This window comes from Teleopsis dalmanni, chromosome 2 (genome assembly GCF_002237135.1).
Source record: "Teleopsis dalmanni isolate 2A chromosome 2, ASM223713v2, whole genome shotgun sequence".
Taxonomy (NCBI): domain Eukaryota; kingdom Metazoa; phylum Arthropoda; class Insecta; order Diptera; family Diopsidae; genus Teleopsis; species Teleopsis dalmanni.
Genome location: NC_051847.1, coordinates 11903197 through 11922695, shown reverse-complemented (window position 1 = coordinate 11922695; position 19499 = coordinate 11903197). Strand labels below are relative to the sequence as shown.

Below are 19499 nucleotides of genomic sequence, written 5' to 3'. Positions count from 1 at the left end.
CAATTCACAATAGACATTGATGCCAATCTGCCAAAAAGGCGCGTGGTGTTCTATAGGAAACAGAATTTCGTCAAGACGCAAAACATTTATCAACTCGGAGATACTATTTGCACATTGTCAATTGTTTTTAAGTAATAAATATGAGTAGCACATAAATTAAGGTACGATATCAACAAGTTAGAGATTTGGAAATTATGCATAAATTTCTAAAAAAGCAATCATTTTTAATATATTGACGTTGACGTTGACGTACCGTAGTATTTTAAATAGCTTCGTAAAGGTACTAAATTTATTTCGAAAAAAAATTAAATCAAATAACAATGCCACCAAGTGATGAAGATAGGTTACCAAATAATGAAAGAAACAGAACAAATAATGACGAACAACAACAGAACTTGCAGGTTAATCCACAAGAAATACAAGATCCAGTAGTTCATGATGAAATATGGCCTTTAAATTTTCATTTGCAGAATGCGGAAATGAATGCATATGACGAATTTTTGGCAGAGATCGCTGCTCGCCCTATTCTTATGCAGGATGCTTCAACTTCTACTAACAACGAAGGAAATAATGCACAAAGTGGAATAGCTGAACTAAACGATATGCCAGCAGTATTGCAATTATGGGAATCAAAACACACACAGCCGAATTTCGATCCAGTTCCCTTATTAATAAAGTAAGTATATGTAATAATAAATATTTTTTTTTACTTATTTACGAATGCTGAAAACAGATTGGCTGAAATATTTGAAAAAGAGTTTGATGTATACATGCGTAAAGATCCAGATCCTTTCGATGAAAGACATCCATATCGCACAGATCCAAGTTGCCAGTATGGACTCCTACTTAAGCAACTATTTCGTAAAGAGACTTTTATGAATAAGGCAAGTAGTCCGTTCAGTATAGTTGTAAGAAGATATCGTTTCTAATGACTCACAATTTTATTTTCACAGCTTTTAAATGACTATTTACGTGATAATTATTTTTCACGCCACAATGTAAACAAAAGTTCATTAGAATTGAATATCATTGCATGTCGCATTATATTAACCATTATGCCTGGTATGGAAACTTCAGCGGTGTGGCAAGATGAGGTAGATACTCTTATAACACGTTTATATAGTTGGGCAGAAGATAGTATAGAACCACTACAAAGTTATGCTACTGGCTTATTAGCATCTGCAATGGAAGTTCAAGAAGTCGTTATGTCTTTTCGTGAATATAATGTACGTTTAGTGCCAAAACTCCTCCGACGCCTGCATATGTTGCAAGCGTTTTATAAGCCTTCAAACGACTTTCAATCGCAAATAACACCAAATACCAGTGAACAAAATTCTGCAAACATCTCAGTCGAAGCGGAAGCAACTTCAGTTGTACAGCGGAACCTACCAAACTGGATGGTTGACTCCGCCCCGCAATCTCCACAACGTGTAGAAGAATGTCCAATACAAAACGCAACGACCTTAACACAGGATAGTGTAGCCAATAATTCCAATTTATCATTGCTATTAGAAAATAGCCGCGATGCTCTAATAAATGGCAACAACGCTAGAAAACTATATATTCCCATACATCCTCCAACATCAGAGACTAGTCAAATGCTTATTTTGAGATTTTTAACTGCTATGGGAGAGTATCAGGACTTACTTGGTTTGGTTTTTGAGAACAATACCTTACAGCTTATAAATGGTTTCATAACAAACATTGACAGAGGAGATACTAGACTGGCATTTGAAGCATTGAAGTACCTGGCGTCGCTTTTGGTACATAAAAAATTTGCGTTACTATTTATTCATTGGGGTGGCTTGGAGGTAATGCCTTGAATTTGTAATTGAAAACTGTATGTATACAATTGAATTTTCATTCAATTGAATTTCTTTTCAGCATTTACTTAAAGTGCCGCATTCCAGCCTGGCATCTACAGGTGTTGCCATTTGTCTCTATTATTTGGCATATTCTGAAGATGCCATGGAGCGTATTTGCACTATGCCAAAGTCCCTTATTAAAGAATTAGTTTCATATGGCTTGTGGCTACTGGTGCGTTCTTATGATTCCGGAAAATGTCATGCTACAATGTTTTTCGGCTTAAGTTTCCAGTTCAAAGTCATACTTGATGAATTCGATAACCAGGATGGATTGCGAAAATTATATAATGTGGTATGTGCACAAATAGTTCATTTAGAAATAGCTTGTTTATCTTAATTTTTCGTAGACCGCGATTATGAAAATACTTAATCCTACTAGCAGTGAAGACAACACAGAAACTAACGAGGATGTAGAATGTGCGTCAAGACAGTTGGTGCGTCATGTATGTGTCGCATTAAAACGTTACATGGAAAGTCATCTGTTTTACAAATTTAATGACTACATGCGTTCGCAGTGCCCGACATCGACTAACTTTTCCAAAATTATTACAAAAGCAACCAAAGCGAATTTGGAGCAAATTAATGAACAAGTGCGAATTTTACAAGAACAAATCACTTTGCGTATGTTCTGGAAACCGGTAGACCAACTGTTGCGATTAGGGGGTGTAAAATTACTATTAAACATAATTGCTTTGTCGTATGACTGGACGAACAGCGGAAAGTACGTATGCTTGTTTATAAATATGTTTGTATGCTATTAATAACTTAATAAATTACTTATATTTAAAATATTTAGAGCGGAAACAATGCGTTCAGCGCTCGACGTACTATCGATATGCTGCGTAATGCCACAAGTATATCAGGCACTTTGCAATCGGTTAGAGATTCCAGACAATACGATATCCTCCGGGATGTCGGCAATATTAGGTTGTGCTGCTGGTGAAATTGCAGATGGTGAGGTGCAAAAATCCGCTCTAGCAGTGGTTTGCAATTGTGTTTGTTCACCACTTATGAAGGTTAGTTTTTATAATTTGGAAGAAAGCTTGAACCACTAGTTCAAAGCCTTAGCGCTTTATATTTATTTTTATTCATATATGACACTTACGAAAATAATTGCTTACAAACCAAATTTTTTCCATTTTAGAAAGAACTAAATACAAATAGATGTTTAAAGGAACCTTCAACTACCAAGGCTTGGAACGCAACGAGACGTATGCGAAATACAAAATACATTGAAGATTTGGTACAAAAAGCTTGGGAATCTGTCTGCTGTAATAGTGGTATTATTGTGCTGTTGATGTTGGTACAAGTTAAAGCACCAATAACGGACGCTGATTGCATACGCGGTATGGCGTGCAGAGCATTAGCGGGCCTGGCACGTTCAGAACGTGTACGTCAGATAATTGGAAAACTACCGCTCTTTGCTAGTGGGCAAATTCAAACACTAATGCGAGATCCTATTTTACAAGAAAAACGTGCTGAGCATGTGATATTTCAAAAATATGCGTTGGAGTTATTAGAACGTGTCTCGGGTAAAGCAAAACCAACTAACAATCAACTAGATCCTTCACTAGCCAATATACACAAAGCAAATGTTATAGCCCAGACAAAAATACAATATAATGAACAACAATTGCTGCAATTAATATGTGAGCACTTAGATTCGAAAGGCTTAACCCAATCTGCACAGGCTTTGCAAAGGGAAGCTGGCTTGCCTTCACCAATCGTTACTACAAAATTCTTCCATCAGTCACCATTCGACTATAAAGCTATGTCTTCTTCGTCCATGGGTAGAATACGTTTACGAAATCGGATGCAAGACGTCCAAGCAGCCATTTTGTATTGTTCAAATGACCAAATTAATGAGGAACCAAGTGCAAATAACTCACTAACTGCAACCCCCATAAAACTTGTTAAGAAAGGAGAAAAAGCACATAACACAAGTATAACAAATTTGAATACATCGAATGTATCCTCACAGCGTTCACTTCAGAAGCAAATTACCTCCTATTACCACGATAACACGTTGCAAGACACTGATGGTATACCTAAGATCAACAGCATAAGTCTTAATACTATTGTTACGGAATATTTAACTAACCAGCATGCACTGTGTAATAATCCAATGACAACATGCCCACAATTCGATCTGTTTACTCCGCATAAATGTCCCGATCCGAAACCAAGTCGTGTACTAAACAGTCTTCATAACTTGACCGCCCGTGTATTTAGAGCACAATCCGGTTATAATACAGCTACTTTGGATCGACGTTATGTTCATACAAACATCGCACCATGGCATAGCATACGTTCCAACGATTACAATGAAACGCAATTCTCCTGTTGCTCCTTCCTGCCAAATTCAAATCTAATACTTTGTGGTACACAGCAAGGCGATATCAAAGCTTACAACGTCAACGATTGCACCGAAGTGTTCACATTTGACTGCTGCAGCGACTGCATCGATGTTATAAATGCCAATCGCAGAGGTAATTTAATACTTACCTCATGCTCTTGGCGTACGTCCATGAGCATACTTTGGTCTTTAAAAAATAATGAAGTGATGCACGAACTTGACTTTCCTGAAGACACTTATTGTGAATTCAGTAGTCTTGCACAGGATAAAGTACTGGGTACAATGGCTGAGGTAAATACAATATTATTTCCAATGTTTGAAAATTGCAGATTTTAATTCGAAAAAATATTTTAGATTGCACATCTTTATGACCTTCCAACTGGAAAAATAATAAGTACATTTAAGCCTTCAATATCGAATCAGTATTCGAAAAATCGTGCTACATTTCATCCCACCGAAGAGATAGTATTATCAGGTAATTCAACAGCTCGATTGAGAGTATTTTTTATTTGCATTTATCTTTTAGATGGAGTACTTTGGGACATAAGGGTACATAAGGAAATTCATAAATTTGATAAATTAAATCAAACACTTTCTGGGGTATTCCATCCAAATGGCTTAGAGGTTTGCATGTTTTATTTTATTAAATTAAAAATAAATATATCAATCGATTTTGTTTGTTAGATAATTTCCAACACTGAAATTTGGGATATGCGTTCTTATCATCTGTTACAAACAGTGCCTGTACTCAATCAGTGTTTCGTGAAATTCTCACCTATGAATGTACTTTACGGCTACAGCTTTGACAATGAGACTCGCCACGATTTTGATGAGAATAATACGTATGATACAAGCTTTAAAGTCCTCGACCTCTATGACTACACCAGTATAACAACAATTGATGTGAAGCGTTACATACAAGATATGAGCATACACCATAATGGTTGCACTTTGGGGACAGTCGAGCACCATATGGGTTACGATTCAAAGCAGGAGACATATGTTAAAATGTACTCCGTCGGCATGAAAAGATTTGATCATGAGGATGAGGTGCGTGCTGGTTCAGCTAACATTAACTCACATCGTGACACACTAAGCCCTGATAGTAATTTATATATGGTGAATTCCTTATGAATTCGCTTATTAGAAGGGCTACCACTACGGCAGTGTTGTTGTAGTCGGTAAGATTGCTGCGATGCGCCTAGATGGTGCTGGTAATATTCAAATCCATGTACATCGTTATATATATAATAGTTAATTATGTATACAGACAACGCTAATATAGACGCTGTAGCAGCAATCGTCACAGTCAAAACTAATTTTCGTGCAATCTCAAATAATTTAATCTTTATGATTACAGGAAGATGAAGAGGATCAAGACAGTGATGAAGACGCAAGTGAAACAGATTCAAATGATCCAAGTAAGTTTAAAAAAAATTATTTTACAAAACGTTTTTTACATTTTTACTAGTTTCGGAGGCAAAGAAAATATTTTACATGAGTTTAGTCTCTGTCTAAGGTATGACCGACGTTGATTCAACTAGCTAGAGAGTTACTTTCCAGAAAATCTCAGTCCGATCTCTCCTTAACACCCATTTAAATTCTTTATAGTAGCCTAACGAACCCTTTGGCTTAAGTGTGTTTTTAATATGTAAACTTGTATGCAATGCTTAAGAGATGAATTTAAAAAAAATATATAATAGCTGTAGTAAATAGAAATTCATTATTTTTGTATGAAAGTGAAAGCTTATTTACCATAGCTAGAATGATCCGATTTAGGTTCATTCTTGTTCATTAATCGGTTGCCATTTTGAAGTTAATTTCATGACCTCTGTGCCTCTCTCATAGAAGTCATCGGCCCTTTTGGCAAAAAATTGACGTAGTCAAATTGTACAAGCCTCTCTTAATGCGAATTTTTTACCAGAAAAATCGTTCACCATGGACAGGAACAGATAGATTATAAGGTGGATGCATAACAACTTCCCAACCAAAATCCATTCCCGGAGTTTTTGGCGAGTCATTATCGATGTGTGTAGCCTGGCGTTATACTGATGGAACACAATTCTCCTCCTATTGCCCAAAGCTGACCATTTCTGGGCAATTGCTTTTTTCAAACGGTCCAATTATTCACAGTACAGTTCTGAGTTAAGAGTTTTGCCATAGGGGAGCAGCTCATAGTAGATGACTCCCTGCCAATCCCAACAAACACACTGCAAAAGCTTTCTGACTAGTCAATCCTGACCATTTCGGGCGGCTTACCGCGATTCGACCACAACCGTTCTTGCTTGAAGTTGTCGTAAGTGATCATTAATCACTTTCCATTACCAGCCTTATTTAAATAATTCCAAACGGATTTTTGTGCTCTTGTGATCCTTAGTCTTGGGCAAACGAAACAATCCTTACATGGCAGTTGGACTCGATTTCATCTACATTTTCGACAAAAGAAGAATTGTAATGTATAAGTAGTCTTAGTCTGAGACCCTTTATTTTCATATATTCTTAATTTTTGTTTGATATTTTTTTTTTTTGGTATATCATACTATATGTATATTATTAAAAAGATAAATTATTGATTGACAGAAACAGTATATAATCTCGTAGTGAAATGTCAATATCTATAGTTTAAATAAGATATAAAGATAGATATTTATATTCTCGTTATTATTATTATTACCTGAATAAATCTGTTGTGGGCTATATATTGAGGCTTTTTATAAATTTTAGCACAGTTTGAGTTCTATTGTTCCATAATTTATTTGAACGTATAATAATACCACCTTAGTGATAAAGCCTTTGTCTATGAAGAGCAAGAGATCTACTAAGAATATTAAACCCATATTAGCTTCGATTTTGTACAATATAACAAGTGAAAAGAATTTCCTGATAGTAAAAACTTTTTTTTCTTCTTTTAGTTGTTGAAGTTCGACCAGATGGAGTTTATTTCCGAAGACGCACAAGACGGCGAAATCGACGTAACATAAATTTTCATAATGTTGTTCCAGATGGTGAAGCACAAGAAGATGATGATGATGATGATGACGACGATGATGAAGACGATGACATTGATGACGAGGATGTGATAAATTTATTTGAAAATATGGAAACGGATTCGGATAATAATGAAGGTAAACTAATAATTGAGTATAATAAATGATTTAGAAAAAAAAAACAAAACTTTATGATTACAGATGGCGAACAAGAGGAGGGTGGATCAGATGAAGTTGAACTGAATAGTGATCCCGACAGTACGTCGTCGGAAAATGAATTCGATGAATCTCGTTTTAGACTTGCGTAAAAAAAGTTGTGTAACTATTCTTTAGAAAAATTAAACAAAAATTAAAATTGGCACAGCTAATAAATCTTTAATTTAAGTAAATTGAATAATAGTATATAGAGCAAATATGCAATTGCAAAAGTATCGAACATCGGTAAATGTAAATTATTATATTTCAATAGATTAATTTATATATATAATGTTTCTATGTTTATTTTATAATGTTCAAGTAAAAATATATGTGTAAAACGCAGTAAATAAAGTTTATATATTTGTAAAATACTGATTTTAGTATTGTGAATGCCTTCTACGTTGTAGCTCTAGAAAATGTTATACATCATACACAACTTTTTGTATTAAAAATAAGCAACATTAATAGATTTCTATACTAAATAAATATATATATATATATTGATATATTTATATACTTTTGATAGTTATAGATACTGTTCTCATATTTAAGGAACATCAACGTTTTATATAGTCATCAAATTATGACAAAAATTATAACTGAATAGTTATTTACATTGCACTAAACAGTTCCCAAGAGGGAATGGTTTTATATCTAATATATTAGCATTACAGTCATTTCCAATTTAAACTATAAGTCAGTAATTCGGATAGTTAAATTATTTGTATAATTGGTTAATTTTAACAATGAATTGATTATGTTTATATATTGTAATGCGTTTATGGACTCAGTCATCTAACTTTTCCATATCATATGAAATATGTAATATTTAGCAATTACCTATAGCTTAGAATTTACTTCGCATATTCAAAGAATGTTTAGTTAGATCTGCTATTGATAAGAAAAATTGTAGCATATTCTATAAAATAGAAAAAAGTGAACCATATATACAACAGTATTCCTTACTATATAAAAATGATTGTTTTTGAGTCTAATCAAAATATGAGGGCTCGTAAAATAGCGTTTTTAATTTATATTATAAGTTTATTTTTTGTTCATATACTATGTCTTATTTTATATAAATTAAAGATTTACTTTTTGTCATTTAAACCATCTAAATAAATACTAATAATATATTTGGAACATTCAACTGAAAATATAAAACGAATTTAGTTTTTGTGAAATTACAAAGATACAATATTATACTTTCTTACAGCATAGGTCGTTAATAAATAATAATTAATTGTTTAAGTTCCTTTTAAATATACTAACTATATATAAACGTCATTGTCAACAATTTTGCTTATAAATATTTTTCGATAATATAAATAAATTATCAGGATTTATCAGCTACAAGTATACGAATAAATTTTATTTTTTATTACCATTTAAATTAATTTGTTAATTAATTGCTATTTTAACAAATATGCTAAAAATAATATATGTGCTGCATATTATATATTTACATAGGTATTTATTAACTAAATAATGCATTGTTATTGTGATTAGACATATATAACAATAAGGCTTTTAATTCTCCATAACATATTGGAGCGAATACTTACTTTTGATTAATATTTTTATACATTAATAATTAGCTTACGTATTACCGTTTAAGTATACAAAATATGTGATAATATTAAATGATTAAAATTTGATCTGATAATTAAAAATATATTTACGTCAATAAAATGATATGTTGATACTGAAAAAGTTTTGATGGTTTCCCAATGTCTGCCTATCTGAACTCGAATAGTTAAATAATTATTATGTAAAGCACGGATTGTATGTAGTTTGGATGATCAATCTTATTAATTGAGAAAATGAGGGTAATAGGAATGGATAATCAGTGGATTTAGCTGGAAGTGTGAGAAACTACTCAGCATGAGGTAAAATGTGAACAGAGTGAATAGAAATTATTAAAGTGTACTATAGTGCAGGAACCCTCATATTTCAATTAAACAGTTCCTTAATTTAATTTGGGTAGTGGGACAATTTAGAATATATGTGACGTCATTAGGTGTTAGAGCTATGTATGAGTTATGTTAAAAAAGATGAAATTGGTATCTGATTAATCGTTAAGGATACACTGTTTGAATAAGTTAAACCAAAACAGGTCCTCAGCATTAATAATAAATATATATTTATTATAAATATACTTGTTAGATTTTAATTTGGTCTTACCTCGCTTTTTTTGTATTAAAAAGTAGAGACAGTATTGAAATATTTAACAAAGTCCATTACTGGACTTCCATTGCTGGATCTACGACATCCTTCTATATAAACGTTGTATTAGGATCCTGATAAATTAAGTAATTTAATACATACCATTGAGCTTTAACCTCTAAGGTTTCAAATTGTAACATTTAAAGAATCTTAATAACAAATATTCTTAACTAATGTTCTTAGATATAAACAGATATGTATGTATTAGAATACCAAAAAATTCTTTTGTTGCCTTATAAGTTTGACAGTCATATATACTCGTTTAATCAAGTAGTTCTTAACTTTTGTTCTACTTTTCAAACTCGCGCAAGACTGGCCTGAATTGTAGTATTTCTTAAAACACCCACAGTACTCGTTATGGGAATAAGATATCAATTTGTAGCAGATAATATTGCAGACATTCTGCGCTATGCCTTATTATGAAGAAGCAATTAAAACCGAATACTTTTAAACTGATTTGCATTGATTTCTGTCTAGTATTTCTTAGTTTAGCTTAAAAAAATATAATATTCTAGAACAAAAGATGTAGTTGAAGTTTCCCAGATTAAAGATATTACATATATATCCATCAATTTAATAATGTAAATATTAAGATTTACAGACTCTATATAGCCTACCCAAAATCATGTGGTTGAAAACTTGACCGATTTACTGTAGACCTGTTCTTTGACACTATAGTTCAGAGTTAGTTTTAGCTTTTCTAATTAATTTTGTTTTATTATTATTTTGTATTCTACATTTCGTGTTGATGTATTGAAACCTTCCATTAAATTATTTTTTTAAAGTACCCGATAGGTGTGTAGCGCCTAATGACGTCTTGATTTCTTCGTTTAGGAATGCGTAAAAGGTATTACTGAATTCATTTTCTTGATATGTGATTCGAAAAATAATTTCAAAGCAAATAAATAATAATATTAGAAAATAACTCAGTTTATAAATCACGATTTTGAAAGTTATCTTATCTTATCGGAAAAAGAGACCCAAAGCCTTTAAAAATATACAATCAAAAAATCATTCAAACCAATGTGATGATTAATGTAATTTTAACTGAACTATTTTTGAGTTATGGATTTATTTCAGTTCATTTAAATATATTTTTAATGAGTAATTAAGTACTATAAACACCTAAATAGTTATTCTTGTAAAAGGTTTGTTTAAGGGAAATACTCAAACTTAAATCTTTTGTTTAGTTAAGAGTTTGTAGTGACAAAAATTAATAATATAACAATCTAATTGATTGTAAAAAAGTTATATTTATGCAGTTGATTTATTAGAGTTGCATGCCCAATGGCAACGATTGTCCGCCTTGACCTAACTAAATATAACAGCGGAAAATGATGACAGATGTACAAATCCTTAGTAGGTAAATACAATAACATAATTTCATGTAAATTATGTATTATTTATATTTGTCAATACATTTTTATTAGTTCTGAAAAAATATTTCCAAGTAAAATTTATTTTCGTTTTCACATACCAATAAACAACTTTGTTGTTCGGAACAGAAGGTAGTTAAAAAAGTCTAATATAGTCACAAAAATGATTTAGCGATAATTGATAAACAACAACAGAAACTTCTGCTGAAAATGAATCAAATATTTCCTAATGAATAGTTTTAGTAGTAATACACCTGAGTTCTAGAGACTTATCACTTAAACCCTTTTAACGACATAAGTCGAAAATTTATGCTATTAAAAAACGGCAACCCTATAATATATATGTAGCCCGTCTGATAAATCAATAATAGATGTATGTTATTTAGAACACAATGTAGTTAAAAAAAGTCTAACATATTCTAAATTGCTAAAACGATTTAATGATAACTGACAAACATCAACAGAAACTTCTGCTGAAACCAAATCAAATCATTCTTAATGAATGGTTTTAGTAGTATTACATCTAAGTTCTAGACTTATCACTTAAACCCATTTAATGGCATAAGTCGAAAATTTGTGCTATTAAAAAACACCAACCCTTTATATGTAGCCATTCTAATAAATCAATAATAGATGTATGTAGATATCTGGGTCAAGTGAGAAGAGGCGAGAGTCCTTCTCCATAAGCTAGAAGACTATTTTAATTCCATATTCTTCGCAGTTTTAAAGAGAGAATTTGTGGCACAACTGAAGTTTAAATTACAATTTGCAAGAGTTGTACGACTATAAATAGTTACTAAGACATCAACTCTAGAAACATCAACGCTCCAGTGCTCCAAGCCTTAGAATTGCATAATTTTCTTCTAGCGTTTATGGATTTTTGGGCTCATTTAAATGATTTATAGAAAATTTCAACAGACCTTTTGAATCTCAAACCTTCATTTCGGGTACATGGATATAATAATTTTTACTGATGAATTCAAGTATACAATACTTGAAACACTTAAGTTAATCCGCACAGTTTATTTTCATTTAAAAGTGTTGCGTTTTTCATGCTAACTCGTAATAAAAATTATAGTATACTTTCGTAACTATTGTAGGGCACAAGTCAGTAACGAATTGCCGGTTAAAAACTTAGCGCCATTGAAATGATTCAATTTTTTTGAAGTTTCAGTCAAAGCGTTTAGTTGTAATTTTGTGCTTCAATCGTGCACTAGTTTTTAATTGAAAATAAAATAATAAATTATAGAAATGATAACTTATTAAAATATCATTAATAGTATTTTTCAATTAACATTAGAGAACCGCATAGTAAATTATTTAAATCAATTAAAATAAAATATTTATTTAAAACGATGGAGTACAAATTTTTAATAGCCTTTTTATTCGTTGCGACGTTTAACTTAAATTTTTCCCATGGCTATGAGGAAAATAATCGCTTTTGCATACATACGGAACCCATGCTTCTGGCTGATATAGAAAAACATGTAAATCCGATAGAAGGTGATCCGCATTGTGAGATCCTAGCAACCACAATGACTGCTAAGGAAAAGGTAAATGGTATATCAAACTTAATAGGACTTAAAAGTGATATGATAGAACTTTACTATTTAAAATACTTTAAATCACTAACAATTGCTAATAAAATATGTGTACATAGATACTTTTAATGTTATATAAAAATTTTTGTTAATTATTTGCAAAATTATATTTTATGAATTTTTATGCAATTACTTACAAAATGTGTGACCGCATAGATAAGACCAATAATGTGTTCTAATGAATTTTTTTTTATTTCAATTTACATTTAAAGAAATATTTAAGTCTTCAGATAAACTGAATATAAAAAATTATTTTTAAAAAATATTTTTTTTATATATTTTTGTCGCAATGGTTAATGGTAGATCATTTATTTTCTCTCATCATTTTCAAGTCTCTCTTAATTTAAGAGTTCGATAAATTATGTTCACTAATTCGTTATTAAATTTTATTTAACATATGATTGAAACTCATATAACCTGAGTTTTTCCTACATATACGGTAACACAATGGGCCGATAGACCTAAGTGAATCCACCAATGAACACCAGTATAACCTAACCTAACTTAAACTTATATAAACACTTCCTTTTGGTTTGATTTTAAAGTTGATTATGGAGCTCTTTAATTTCTTAATACAATATAGATATGAGATAAGTTAAAAACTCAGATTTAAAATTTATAAAATAATTTCTGTAAAGAAACCCTGTGACGGTTTTTCAATACACACGATTTTGGAATTCGTAATTTTAGATCTCCTAAAAACATCTATCTATCGACTTTTTAGTCTTCAACTTGTTCTAAAGGGATTTAATTTTCTTTTAAGGTGCCATTTGTGTTATAATTCGAATTTTGAAAATTATGACTAAAATTTCTTATTGGCTTCGTATTTAGGTGCTTCTTTTCAACTTACTTACTTATTTACCCAAAACAACCCATTACCGGATTTCGGCCTGACGCAGCAACTCTCTCTAGTTGCTTCTGGTGCGTGTACGCCTTCTCCAGTCTCATACATCAAGTCTGTTTAGTGCTCCATCAGCTCCATTTCAACGTTATAGCGAATACTGAAGTTATCATCTTCTATATTCCAGGAGGCCATAGATTTTCCAAGGCACAAACGCATATCGAGTAAATAGTTTACATATTATAAAGTTTATAACTCTTAGTAGAAACTTCTATTTGGTGTGTCTAGTACACTTTATTAACTGTGATTAGTTATACGATCTTTACTTGCTAATCAAGTGTCAAAGAACTTAATCCTGAAATATTTCAATTCTTGCACTTGTTAAAAGTAGTAATATTAGAGATCTCTAATAGTTTTCCACTTTGTGTAAGAATATGGTACTAGAGTTTTTCCCATTTTTAATTTCGCTATTTTATTTTTATTAAGAAAAAAATTAATTTTTTCACATATTAGGCAAGAGAGTTCAATCGAAGCAGTTCACCTTAAGCTTCCATGAAATGCACAGAATATTGAGTACAAGACAAAATCGTGTCAAACGAAATGAATCTAATTCCAATTATGGTAAGGCAAATAACAAGTAGAACCACTTGAAACAAGTTGTACTTGAAATAATCCTTAAATGATATATATCAACTCATCGATACTATTTTCATTTAAAGAAAATTAGTTTTTTGATTGGCAAAATTAAACACTTCAACATCAACATAAAGTTTCATGCACAAAAGTGACGTACAACCACTTGAACTTCTAGGTTTTTTTTCCGTTTAAGTATTGATCCACTTTCGTCATTACATAAACTATATAGACTGGATTTGCGATACTAGAACGATTGAAACTGATAAGGCAAATAATTATCATACGCTGATAAATTAAAATATGAAACTAGACGAAGTACTCAATTCGCTACAGATTTCACTTGTATATTATTTATCTATCTACACATATGTATATTTTATAGTAAACCACATTAATTAGTATAGATAGATTGTTTTAGATATATGTAGAAATACAATGCAAAGACCTCTGTTTATATGTTATATAGACATTTGCAAACAAGGTAGCTTCTCTTAAATAAAAAAAAATTAACGACCTCATTAAAGTTCTCCCTTAAAATATTAGTGTTATAGTAGGATTGCTAATTTCTCAATATAAGAAAATATTATTAGGCATTTAAATCTACCCACCAACAACTTTTGCCGTAGCTATGATAAGGATCACAGAATTGTTTTACATCTATCTAATATAGTTCAGCGGCAACGTCGTTAGAGGTTGGTGCGATAGGGCAACGCTCAAAGGCGAGTGAAATGAAGAGGTTCCATGTGTGCCCTTAGTGCAGCTTTTCTCCCCATGACGTCGCCCATCTGTTCATCTGTCCTTCTGCACACACAAACCTTCGTCCAACTTACGTTTGGACTCACCCTATTGTAGTGGTCAGGTTTCTCCACCTAGATTCGGGATGACGTTCAATATAAACCTCCTACCGAATTCCTCCACAAAAATGTAGCTAATATTCCAAAAATATGATAGATGAAGTACAAAACAAACTCTGTTATAAATTATTAAAAAAATATATAAATACTCATAAACCAAAAATAGTTCCGAATGAATCATATATGTAAACGTATAAAAGCAGAAAAAATTAGTTATCAGCATAGTTAAATAGTTATAAGTAAAGCATGGATCGATAAAATATTTCCCCCATTACTTTTACTACTTTAAAGACACTTTAGTTTATTTTGTTTTGTATTTAGTTTATTTCGGTAATGTTGAAATGTTTGCTAACCTATTGTGTTATTCCTTTTTTAGGAATCGTTCTTCAATACAATGTGTAAGGATCACGGCACCACACACAAGGATGATTATTCCTTCCTCAAATTAAAAAATGGAGACTTATCAAAACGCGGCTCATATCACGAAATATGCAGCGGAAAAACAAACCCACTTTTAGCTTGGGTACCTTATGCAATGATACAACAAAACTACGCACAAGAGTTGAATCCTTTAGAGGTAAGTCGAAGCATTTGAGTTTATTTCAATTAAATAATCAATTCAATTATGATTTATCTGTGTTACGGATAATCAATAGTTTGAATAGATCAACATATTTTTTCTACTTCAATAGATTTTATAGTTCCTACAAGTAAAATATTGTAGTTATTACTATATGTTAAACAGACCCGTAGCCAGAAATTTGATTCTGGAAGGTTGACAGGCAATATTAATATTTCAAAAAACAAAATTTATGTTATTAAATGTTCATGGTGCAATAATAATGTATATACCATATATATAAATTTAAATCTTCTATTCCTTTCGGGGGAACTTCAGTCTCTCAACCCCTGTTAATAAAGTACTACATTTTATCTAATATACTATATAATATTTATAATACATATATCTAATCATCACTTAAAATTGTGAATAGTTTATTATATATTGATTAGTATAAAATGAAAAAAGGATCGAAAATACAATTTAAGAGGATAGATATGCTTAAGGGATGATTAAGTAGTAAGAATTGAATTATGAGATGGGGAAACAGAATTTATTCAATTTCGGATGCATTAGTATTTTGGAGCGGACAAGGACAAGTCAATAGGGACCCAATGTTATAAAAAGAATAAAATTATACGGGGTTATGTGGAGTGAAGTTATAGTTAGGATATACAGTTGGAAATTATATGTATATTAGAAATAAGTAATTGTATAAAATTTGATTATAAACTAATTTAAAATACTTGCATGCAGCAAGCTAAGCCAGAGTAGTATAGAATAGCCAGCTGTGCCATACAATACAGTACAGTATGGTAGAGTTGTGGGATTGTCTGTCGATGCAAGCATATTGACAAAATTCTAAGAAGTTACAATTGTGTATTTCATTCTATTGTAAAAATATTTTTATAGTCCTACAAAAATCTTTTGCAATTTTTTGTTTAGCATATTTTTGTTGGAACATTTGTATTACAGAAGTCTTCTAATAAGTAATATGCTTTATTATTTTATTTTCTATATATTTATCAATTTTACTAACCTTTCTGAAAGGGATCAACTTTCATTATATACATTTCAAAATGTTGATTTACAATAAAAATTGGAATATAGTACATATGCTTATCATTTATTTAAAATATATATGTTTGTATTATTTGATTTTAGCGAAGAAATTATATTGCCAAAGCTACTGATGTAGATCGTGAAAAAACCGAGCTCTGCTACTTCAGACAATCCGATCTGGTAACGAATATCACAGCAAATCTATTTACTTGTGTTGTTATGATTTTTGAGGACAATTTTGTAAGTAAGAATTATACTATGTGTTAACATTACTATTCTAAAGTTCTAAATAATATTTTAGTATGGACTGGATTCTCACATTAATGTCCTTGTGGAAATTCAACCAATTATGTATGAAGTTCGTAATATTACCTATATGCCCTGGTTCAATTCCTCGCCAAGCTATAAGACAATGCTAGGTAAAACTACATTAAAGAATCCTAGTCGGGAAACTAAGCAAATATATGGAAGTATAAGCTATGCTTATGTGGAAAAAATAACAGTGAATGTCAGCACAATATATGGTGATAAATTAGAACCTTTGCCGATTTTATATGAACATAAGAACGCTGTTTTGGAATTGGATGGAGCTGGTAATGGTGGCTTAAATATTAAAGATGTAATAATCAATAATTCTATATAAATAAATTAAATTACTTAATTTTTTTTTTAAGTAGAAATCATTCTTTGGTCGTACCATGGATCCAAAATCCAGTGTTAAAGTAGATGTAACTGGACAGTGGGCAGAGCATCAACGACAGTTCACAGCTGATATTTATGAATACTTTGGTTATAACATTAAACGGTTCTATGACGATATAACACATGGCAAAGCCAATTTTGTCAAAATAGAGAGCACAGAACCAGTTTTTGAAACAATTGAGTCGAGTAATATGGCCAGCATTACAGTGCACAATGAACAGAATGAAAAAAAACCAGCGAAAACGTCAGAACGTCTTACAGAACAGCATCAGCATAAACACTCTGAAGTAGAATCTTTAACAGATGTACCAACAGGAAGTGGACATCCCTATCCTGGATTTTATCCCTATGCTGTCGCCGGTGCAATAATTATTGGCGCGGTGTTGTTGGTTTCAGTCATTAACATGATACGCATTTGCAGCAAAGAAGCAGAAAATAAAAAATATAAGCTGGCAAGAACATAGTATTTGTGCATTTGTTTTTTCATAATGCAATTTATTATTTTGTTGATTTGTTTTAAATTTTATATAGAAAACTTTTAATAAAAACTTCTTTCTTAATACACAACAAAGTTGTTTTGTTTACAAATTAATGGGAAACTACATGTAAGGTGTTGCCAACTACTTTTAATGCATTCAAAATAATTAAACTAAAAGAGCCCACACTACTAGCATTCACAAAATAAATCAACTGATGAGTTTCGTTTCTTTCTAGTTCCGCACGCTAAAAAAAAAAATCAAACAATCAAACTTTCAGTATCGTGGGTTGTTTTTTGACGCTCGCTTGAAAAGTTGCATGTATGTTTTGTTTGACGGATTTGTGTTAAGTGCAAATACATACTCATTATTTTTAAAACTTATACAAATTTCATTTAACTTGTATTCAATAATTACCAATAAAATAAACTTTTGTTTCCTAACATCAGTGAGAAAAATATTGAATTAAAAACAAACGAGCACGCAATAGTAATCAAATCTGCATTAACGTTATTTCGACTCTCTCCTTTACTTTCTTTCACGAGTTCTGTGAAGCAATTTGTATGATTGTGTTTATAAAATAAAAATAATATTACCATACCAAAATTTTTAAATAATTTACAGCTGCACACAAGTAAGTAAAACAATTAACAGTTTATTTTAAATTTTTTTTATAGAAGTATAAATTACGTGGCCAAAATAATTTATAACAGCGTTTATACAAAGAGATAAACGAAAGTATTATGATTTATTAGTATTGATTTATATGTTTTATATACAAGATGTTTCAACGATATATGCTGTTCCTTTATATTTCAAATTAATAGAAATGTAGAAGCACATTATTTCTTTGGTTTTAAGGACGTGTGCGAGTTAGGCTAAGTTGATGCTAAACCAAATGGGAAATTTTTTGGGATTTTTTGCACTGCACACATTTAGCCATTTATCAACACGTACCGACACATCACTACATTATCGGCACAACTTAGAATTTCCCTCATTTAGAACGCAACTTAGCCTAACTCGCACAAGACCTAAATATGCATATAATTTTGCTGAAGTCTTACTTCACTCTCCGGCTTAATTTACATATAAATATTTGAACACGAGTATGGAAAATATAAAAATATTTGTGGTATTCAGAATCTGGTAATGAGAAACTCGATATCCGAATAATATAAAACAAGTAATTGTAATTTAGCTTGTTCACATCCTTAATTTTAAAATCATTTTAATTCTGTTTTTTGAATTTGTTGTACACGCAAATGAAAGTATTGAACGATTCAATAATAGGTCTGTTCCACGAGCTACACATACTAAAACTCAAGTAAAAAACACAAGTAAAGAACAAACTGAAAGCGTAATACAAATAAAGTGCCAAATTACGCTCTTTAAACAGGTTTTGGTGAGAACACCAGTACTGCGCAAATAAACAACACAAAAATTTAAATTCAAATCAAATCAGCTGATTCACACATCAACACAAATTTTACTTGAAATAAAATGCACGAGCGAAGTGGAGCATTCTCTCAAATGCTCTCACTTACTAGAACATTTGCTTGTTGAACGTACTTGTGTATACACAGTGTTACTCAAAGTTACGACGAGTAGCTCGAGGAACAGATCTAATATGTTATCGTATCGCTATAAGAATTTTTCTTAATATCGCTATTCTACTATTGTGAATTACGATATTGATTTTAACGTGATTTTATACAAATTACAAAACAATAGTAATTTTGCTCATTGGATTTTTG

At 31.1% G+C, this 19499-nt stretch overlaps 2 protein-coding genes across 5 annotated transcripts; both read left to right on the top strand.

The window, feature by feature from the left end:
- The first annotated feature begins 16 nt into the window (after positions 1–16).
- Positions 17–7610, top strand: LOC119679021 (protein mahjong). Of its 4 annotated transcripts, none has more exons than XM_038091162.1 (14): positions 17–161; positions 471–676; positions 734–884; positions 954–1811; positions 1885–2157; positions 2213–2586; positions 2662–2881; positions 3010–4512; positions 4576–4696; positions 4748–4845; positions 4906–5271; positions 5582–5642; positions 7134–7346; positions 7410–7610. In XM_038091162.1, the coding sequence occupies exons 2-14, from the start codon at positions 480–482 to the stop codon at positions 7514–7516; spliced, it is 4542 nt and encodes a 1513-aa protein (XP_037947090.1). In that variant the 5' UTR covers positions 17–161; positions 471–479; the 3' UTR covers positions 7517–7610. The 4 variants fall into 4 exon arrangements, with proteins under 4 accessions (XP_037947090.1, XP_037947087.1, XP_037947089.1 ...); XM_038091159.1 differs by having other exon boundaries at positions 259–676; XM_038091161.1 differs by having other exon boundaries at positions 17–401.
- A 4722-nt stretch (positions 7611–12332) lies between these two features.
- Positions 12333–17745, top strand: LOC119679022. Its single transcript, XM_038091163.1, has 5 exons — positions 12333–12561; positions 15317–15517; positions 16667–16804; positions 16866–17183; positions 17242–17745. The coding sequence occupies exons 1-5, from the start codon at positions 12364–12366 to the stop codon at positions 17728–17730; spliced, it is 1344 nt and encodes a 447-aa protein (XP_037947091.1). The 5' UTR covers positions 12333–12363; the 3' UTR covers positions 17731–17745.
- Positions 17746–19499: the final 1754 nt, after the last annotated feature.

Excerpts from the sequence above, each read along its gene's own strand:
- LOC119679021 (XM_038091159.1), top strand. The coding sequence starts at position 321 with ATGCCACCAAGTGATGAAGATAGGTTACCAAATAATGAAAGAAACAGA. Across the intron at positions 677-733 it reads CCAGTTCCCTTATTAATAAA|ATTGGCTGAAATATTTGAAA; the intron begins GTAAGTATATGT and ends TGCTGAAAACAG. Across the intron at positions 5,643-7,133 it reads AACAGATTCAAATGATCCAA|TTGTTGAAGTTCGACCAGAT; the intron begins GTAAGTTTAAAA and ends TTCTTCTTTTAG.
- LOC119679022 (XM_038091163.1), top strand. The coding sequence starts at position 12,364 with ATGGAGTACAAATTTTTAATAGCCTTTTTATTCGTTGCGACGTTTAAC. Across the intron at positions 12,562-15,316 it reads CAATGACTGCTAAGGAAAAG|GAATCGTTCTTCAATACAAT; the intron begins GTAAATGGTATA and ends TTCCTTTTTTAG. Across the intron at positions 17,184-17,241 it reads GTGGCTTAAATATTAAAGAT|AAATCATTCTTTGGTCGTAC; the intron begins GTAATAATCAAT and ends TTTTTTAAGTAG.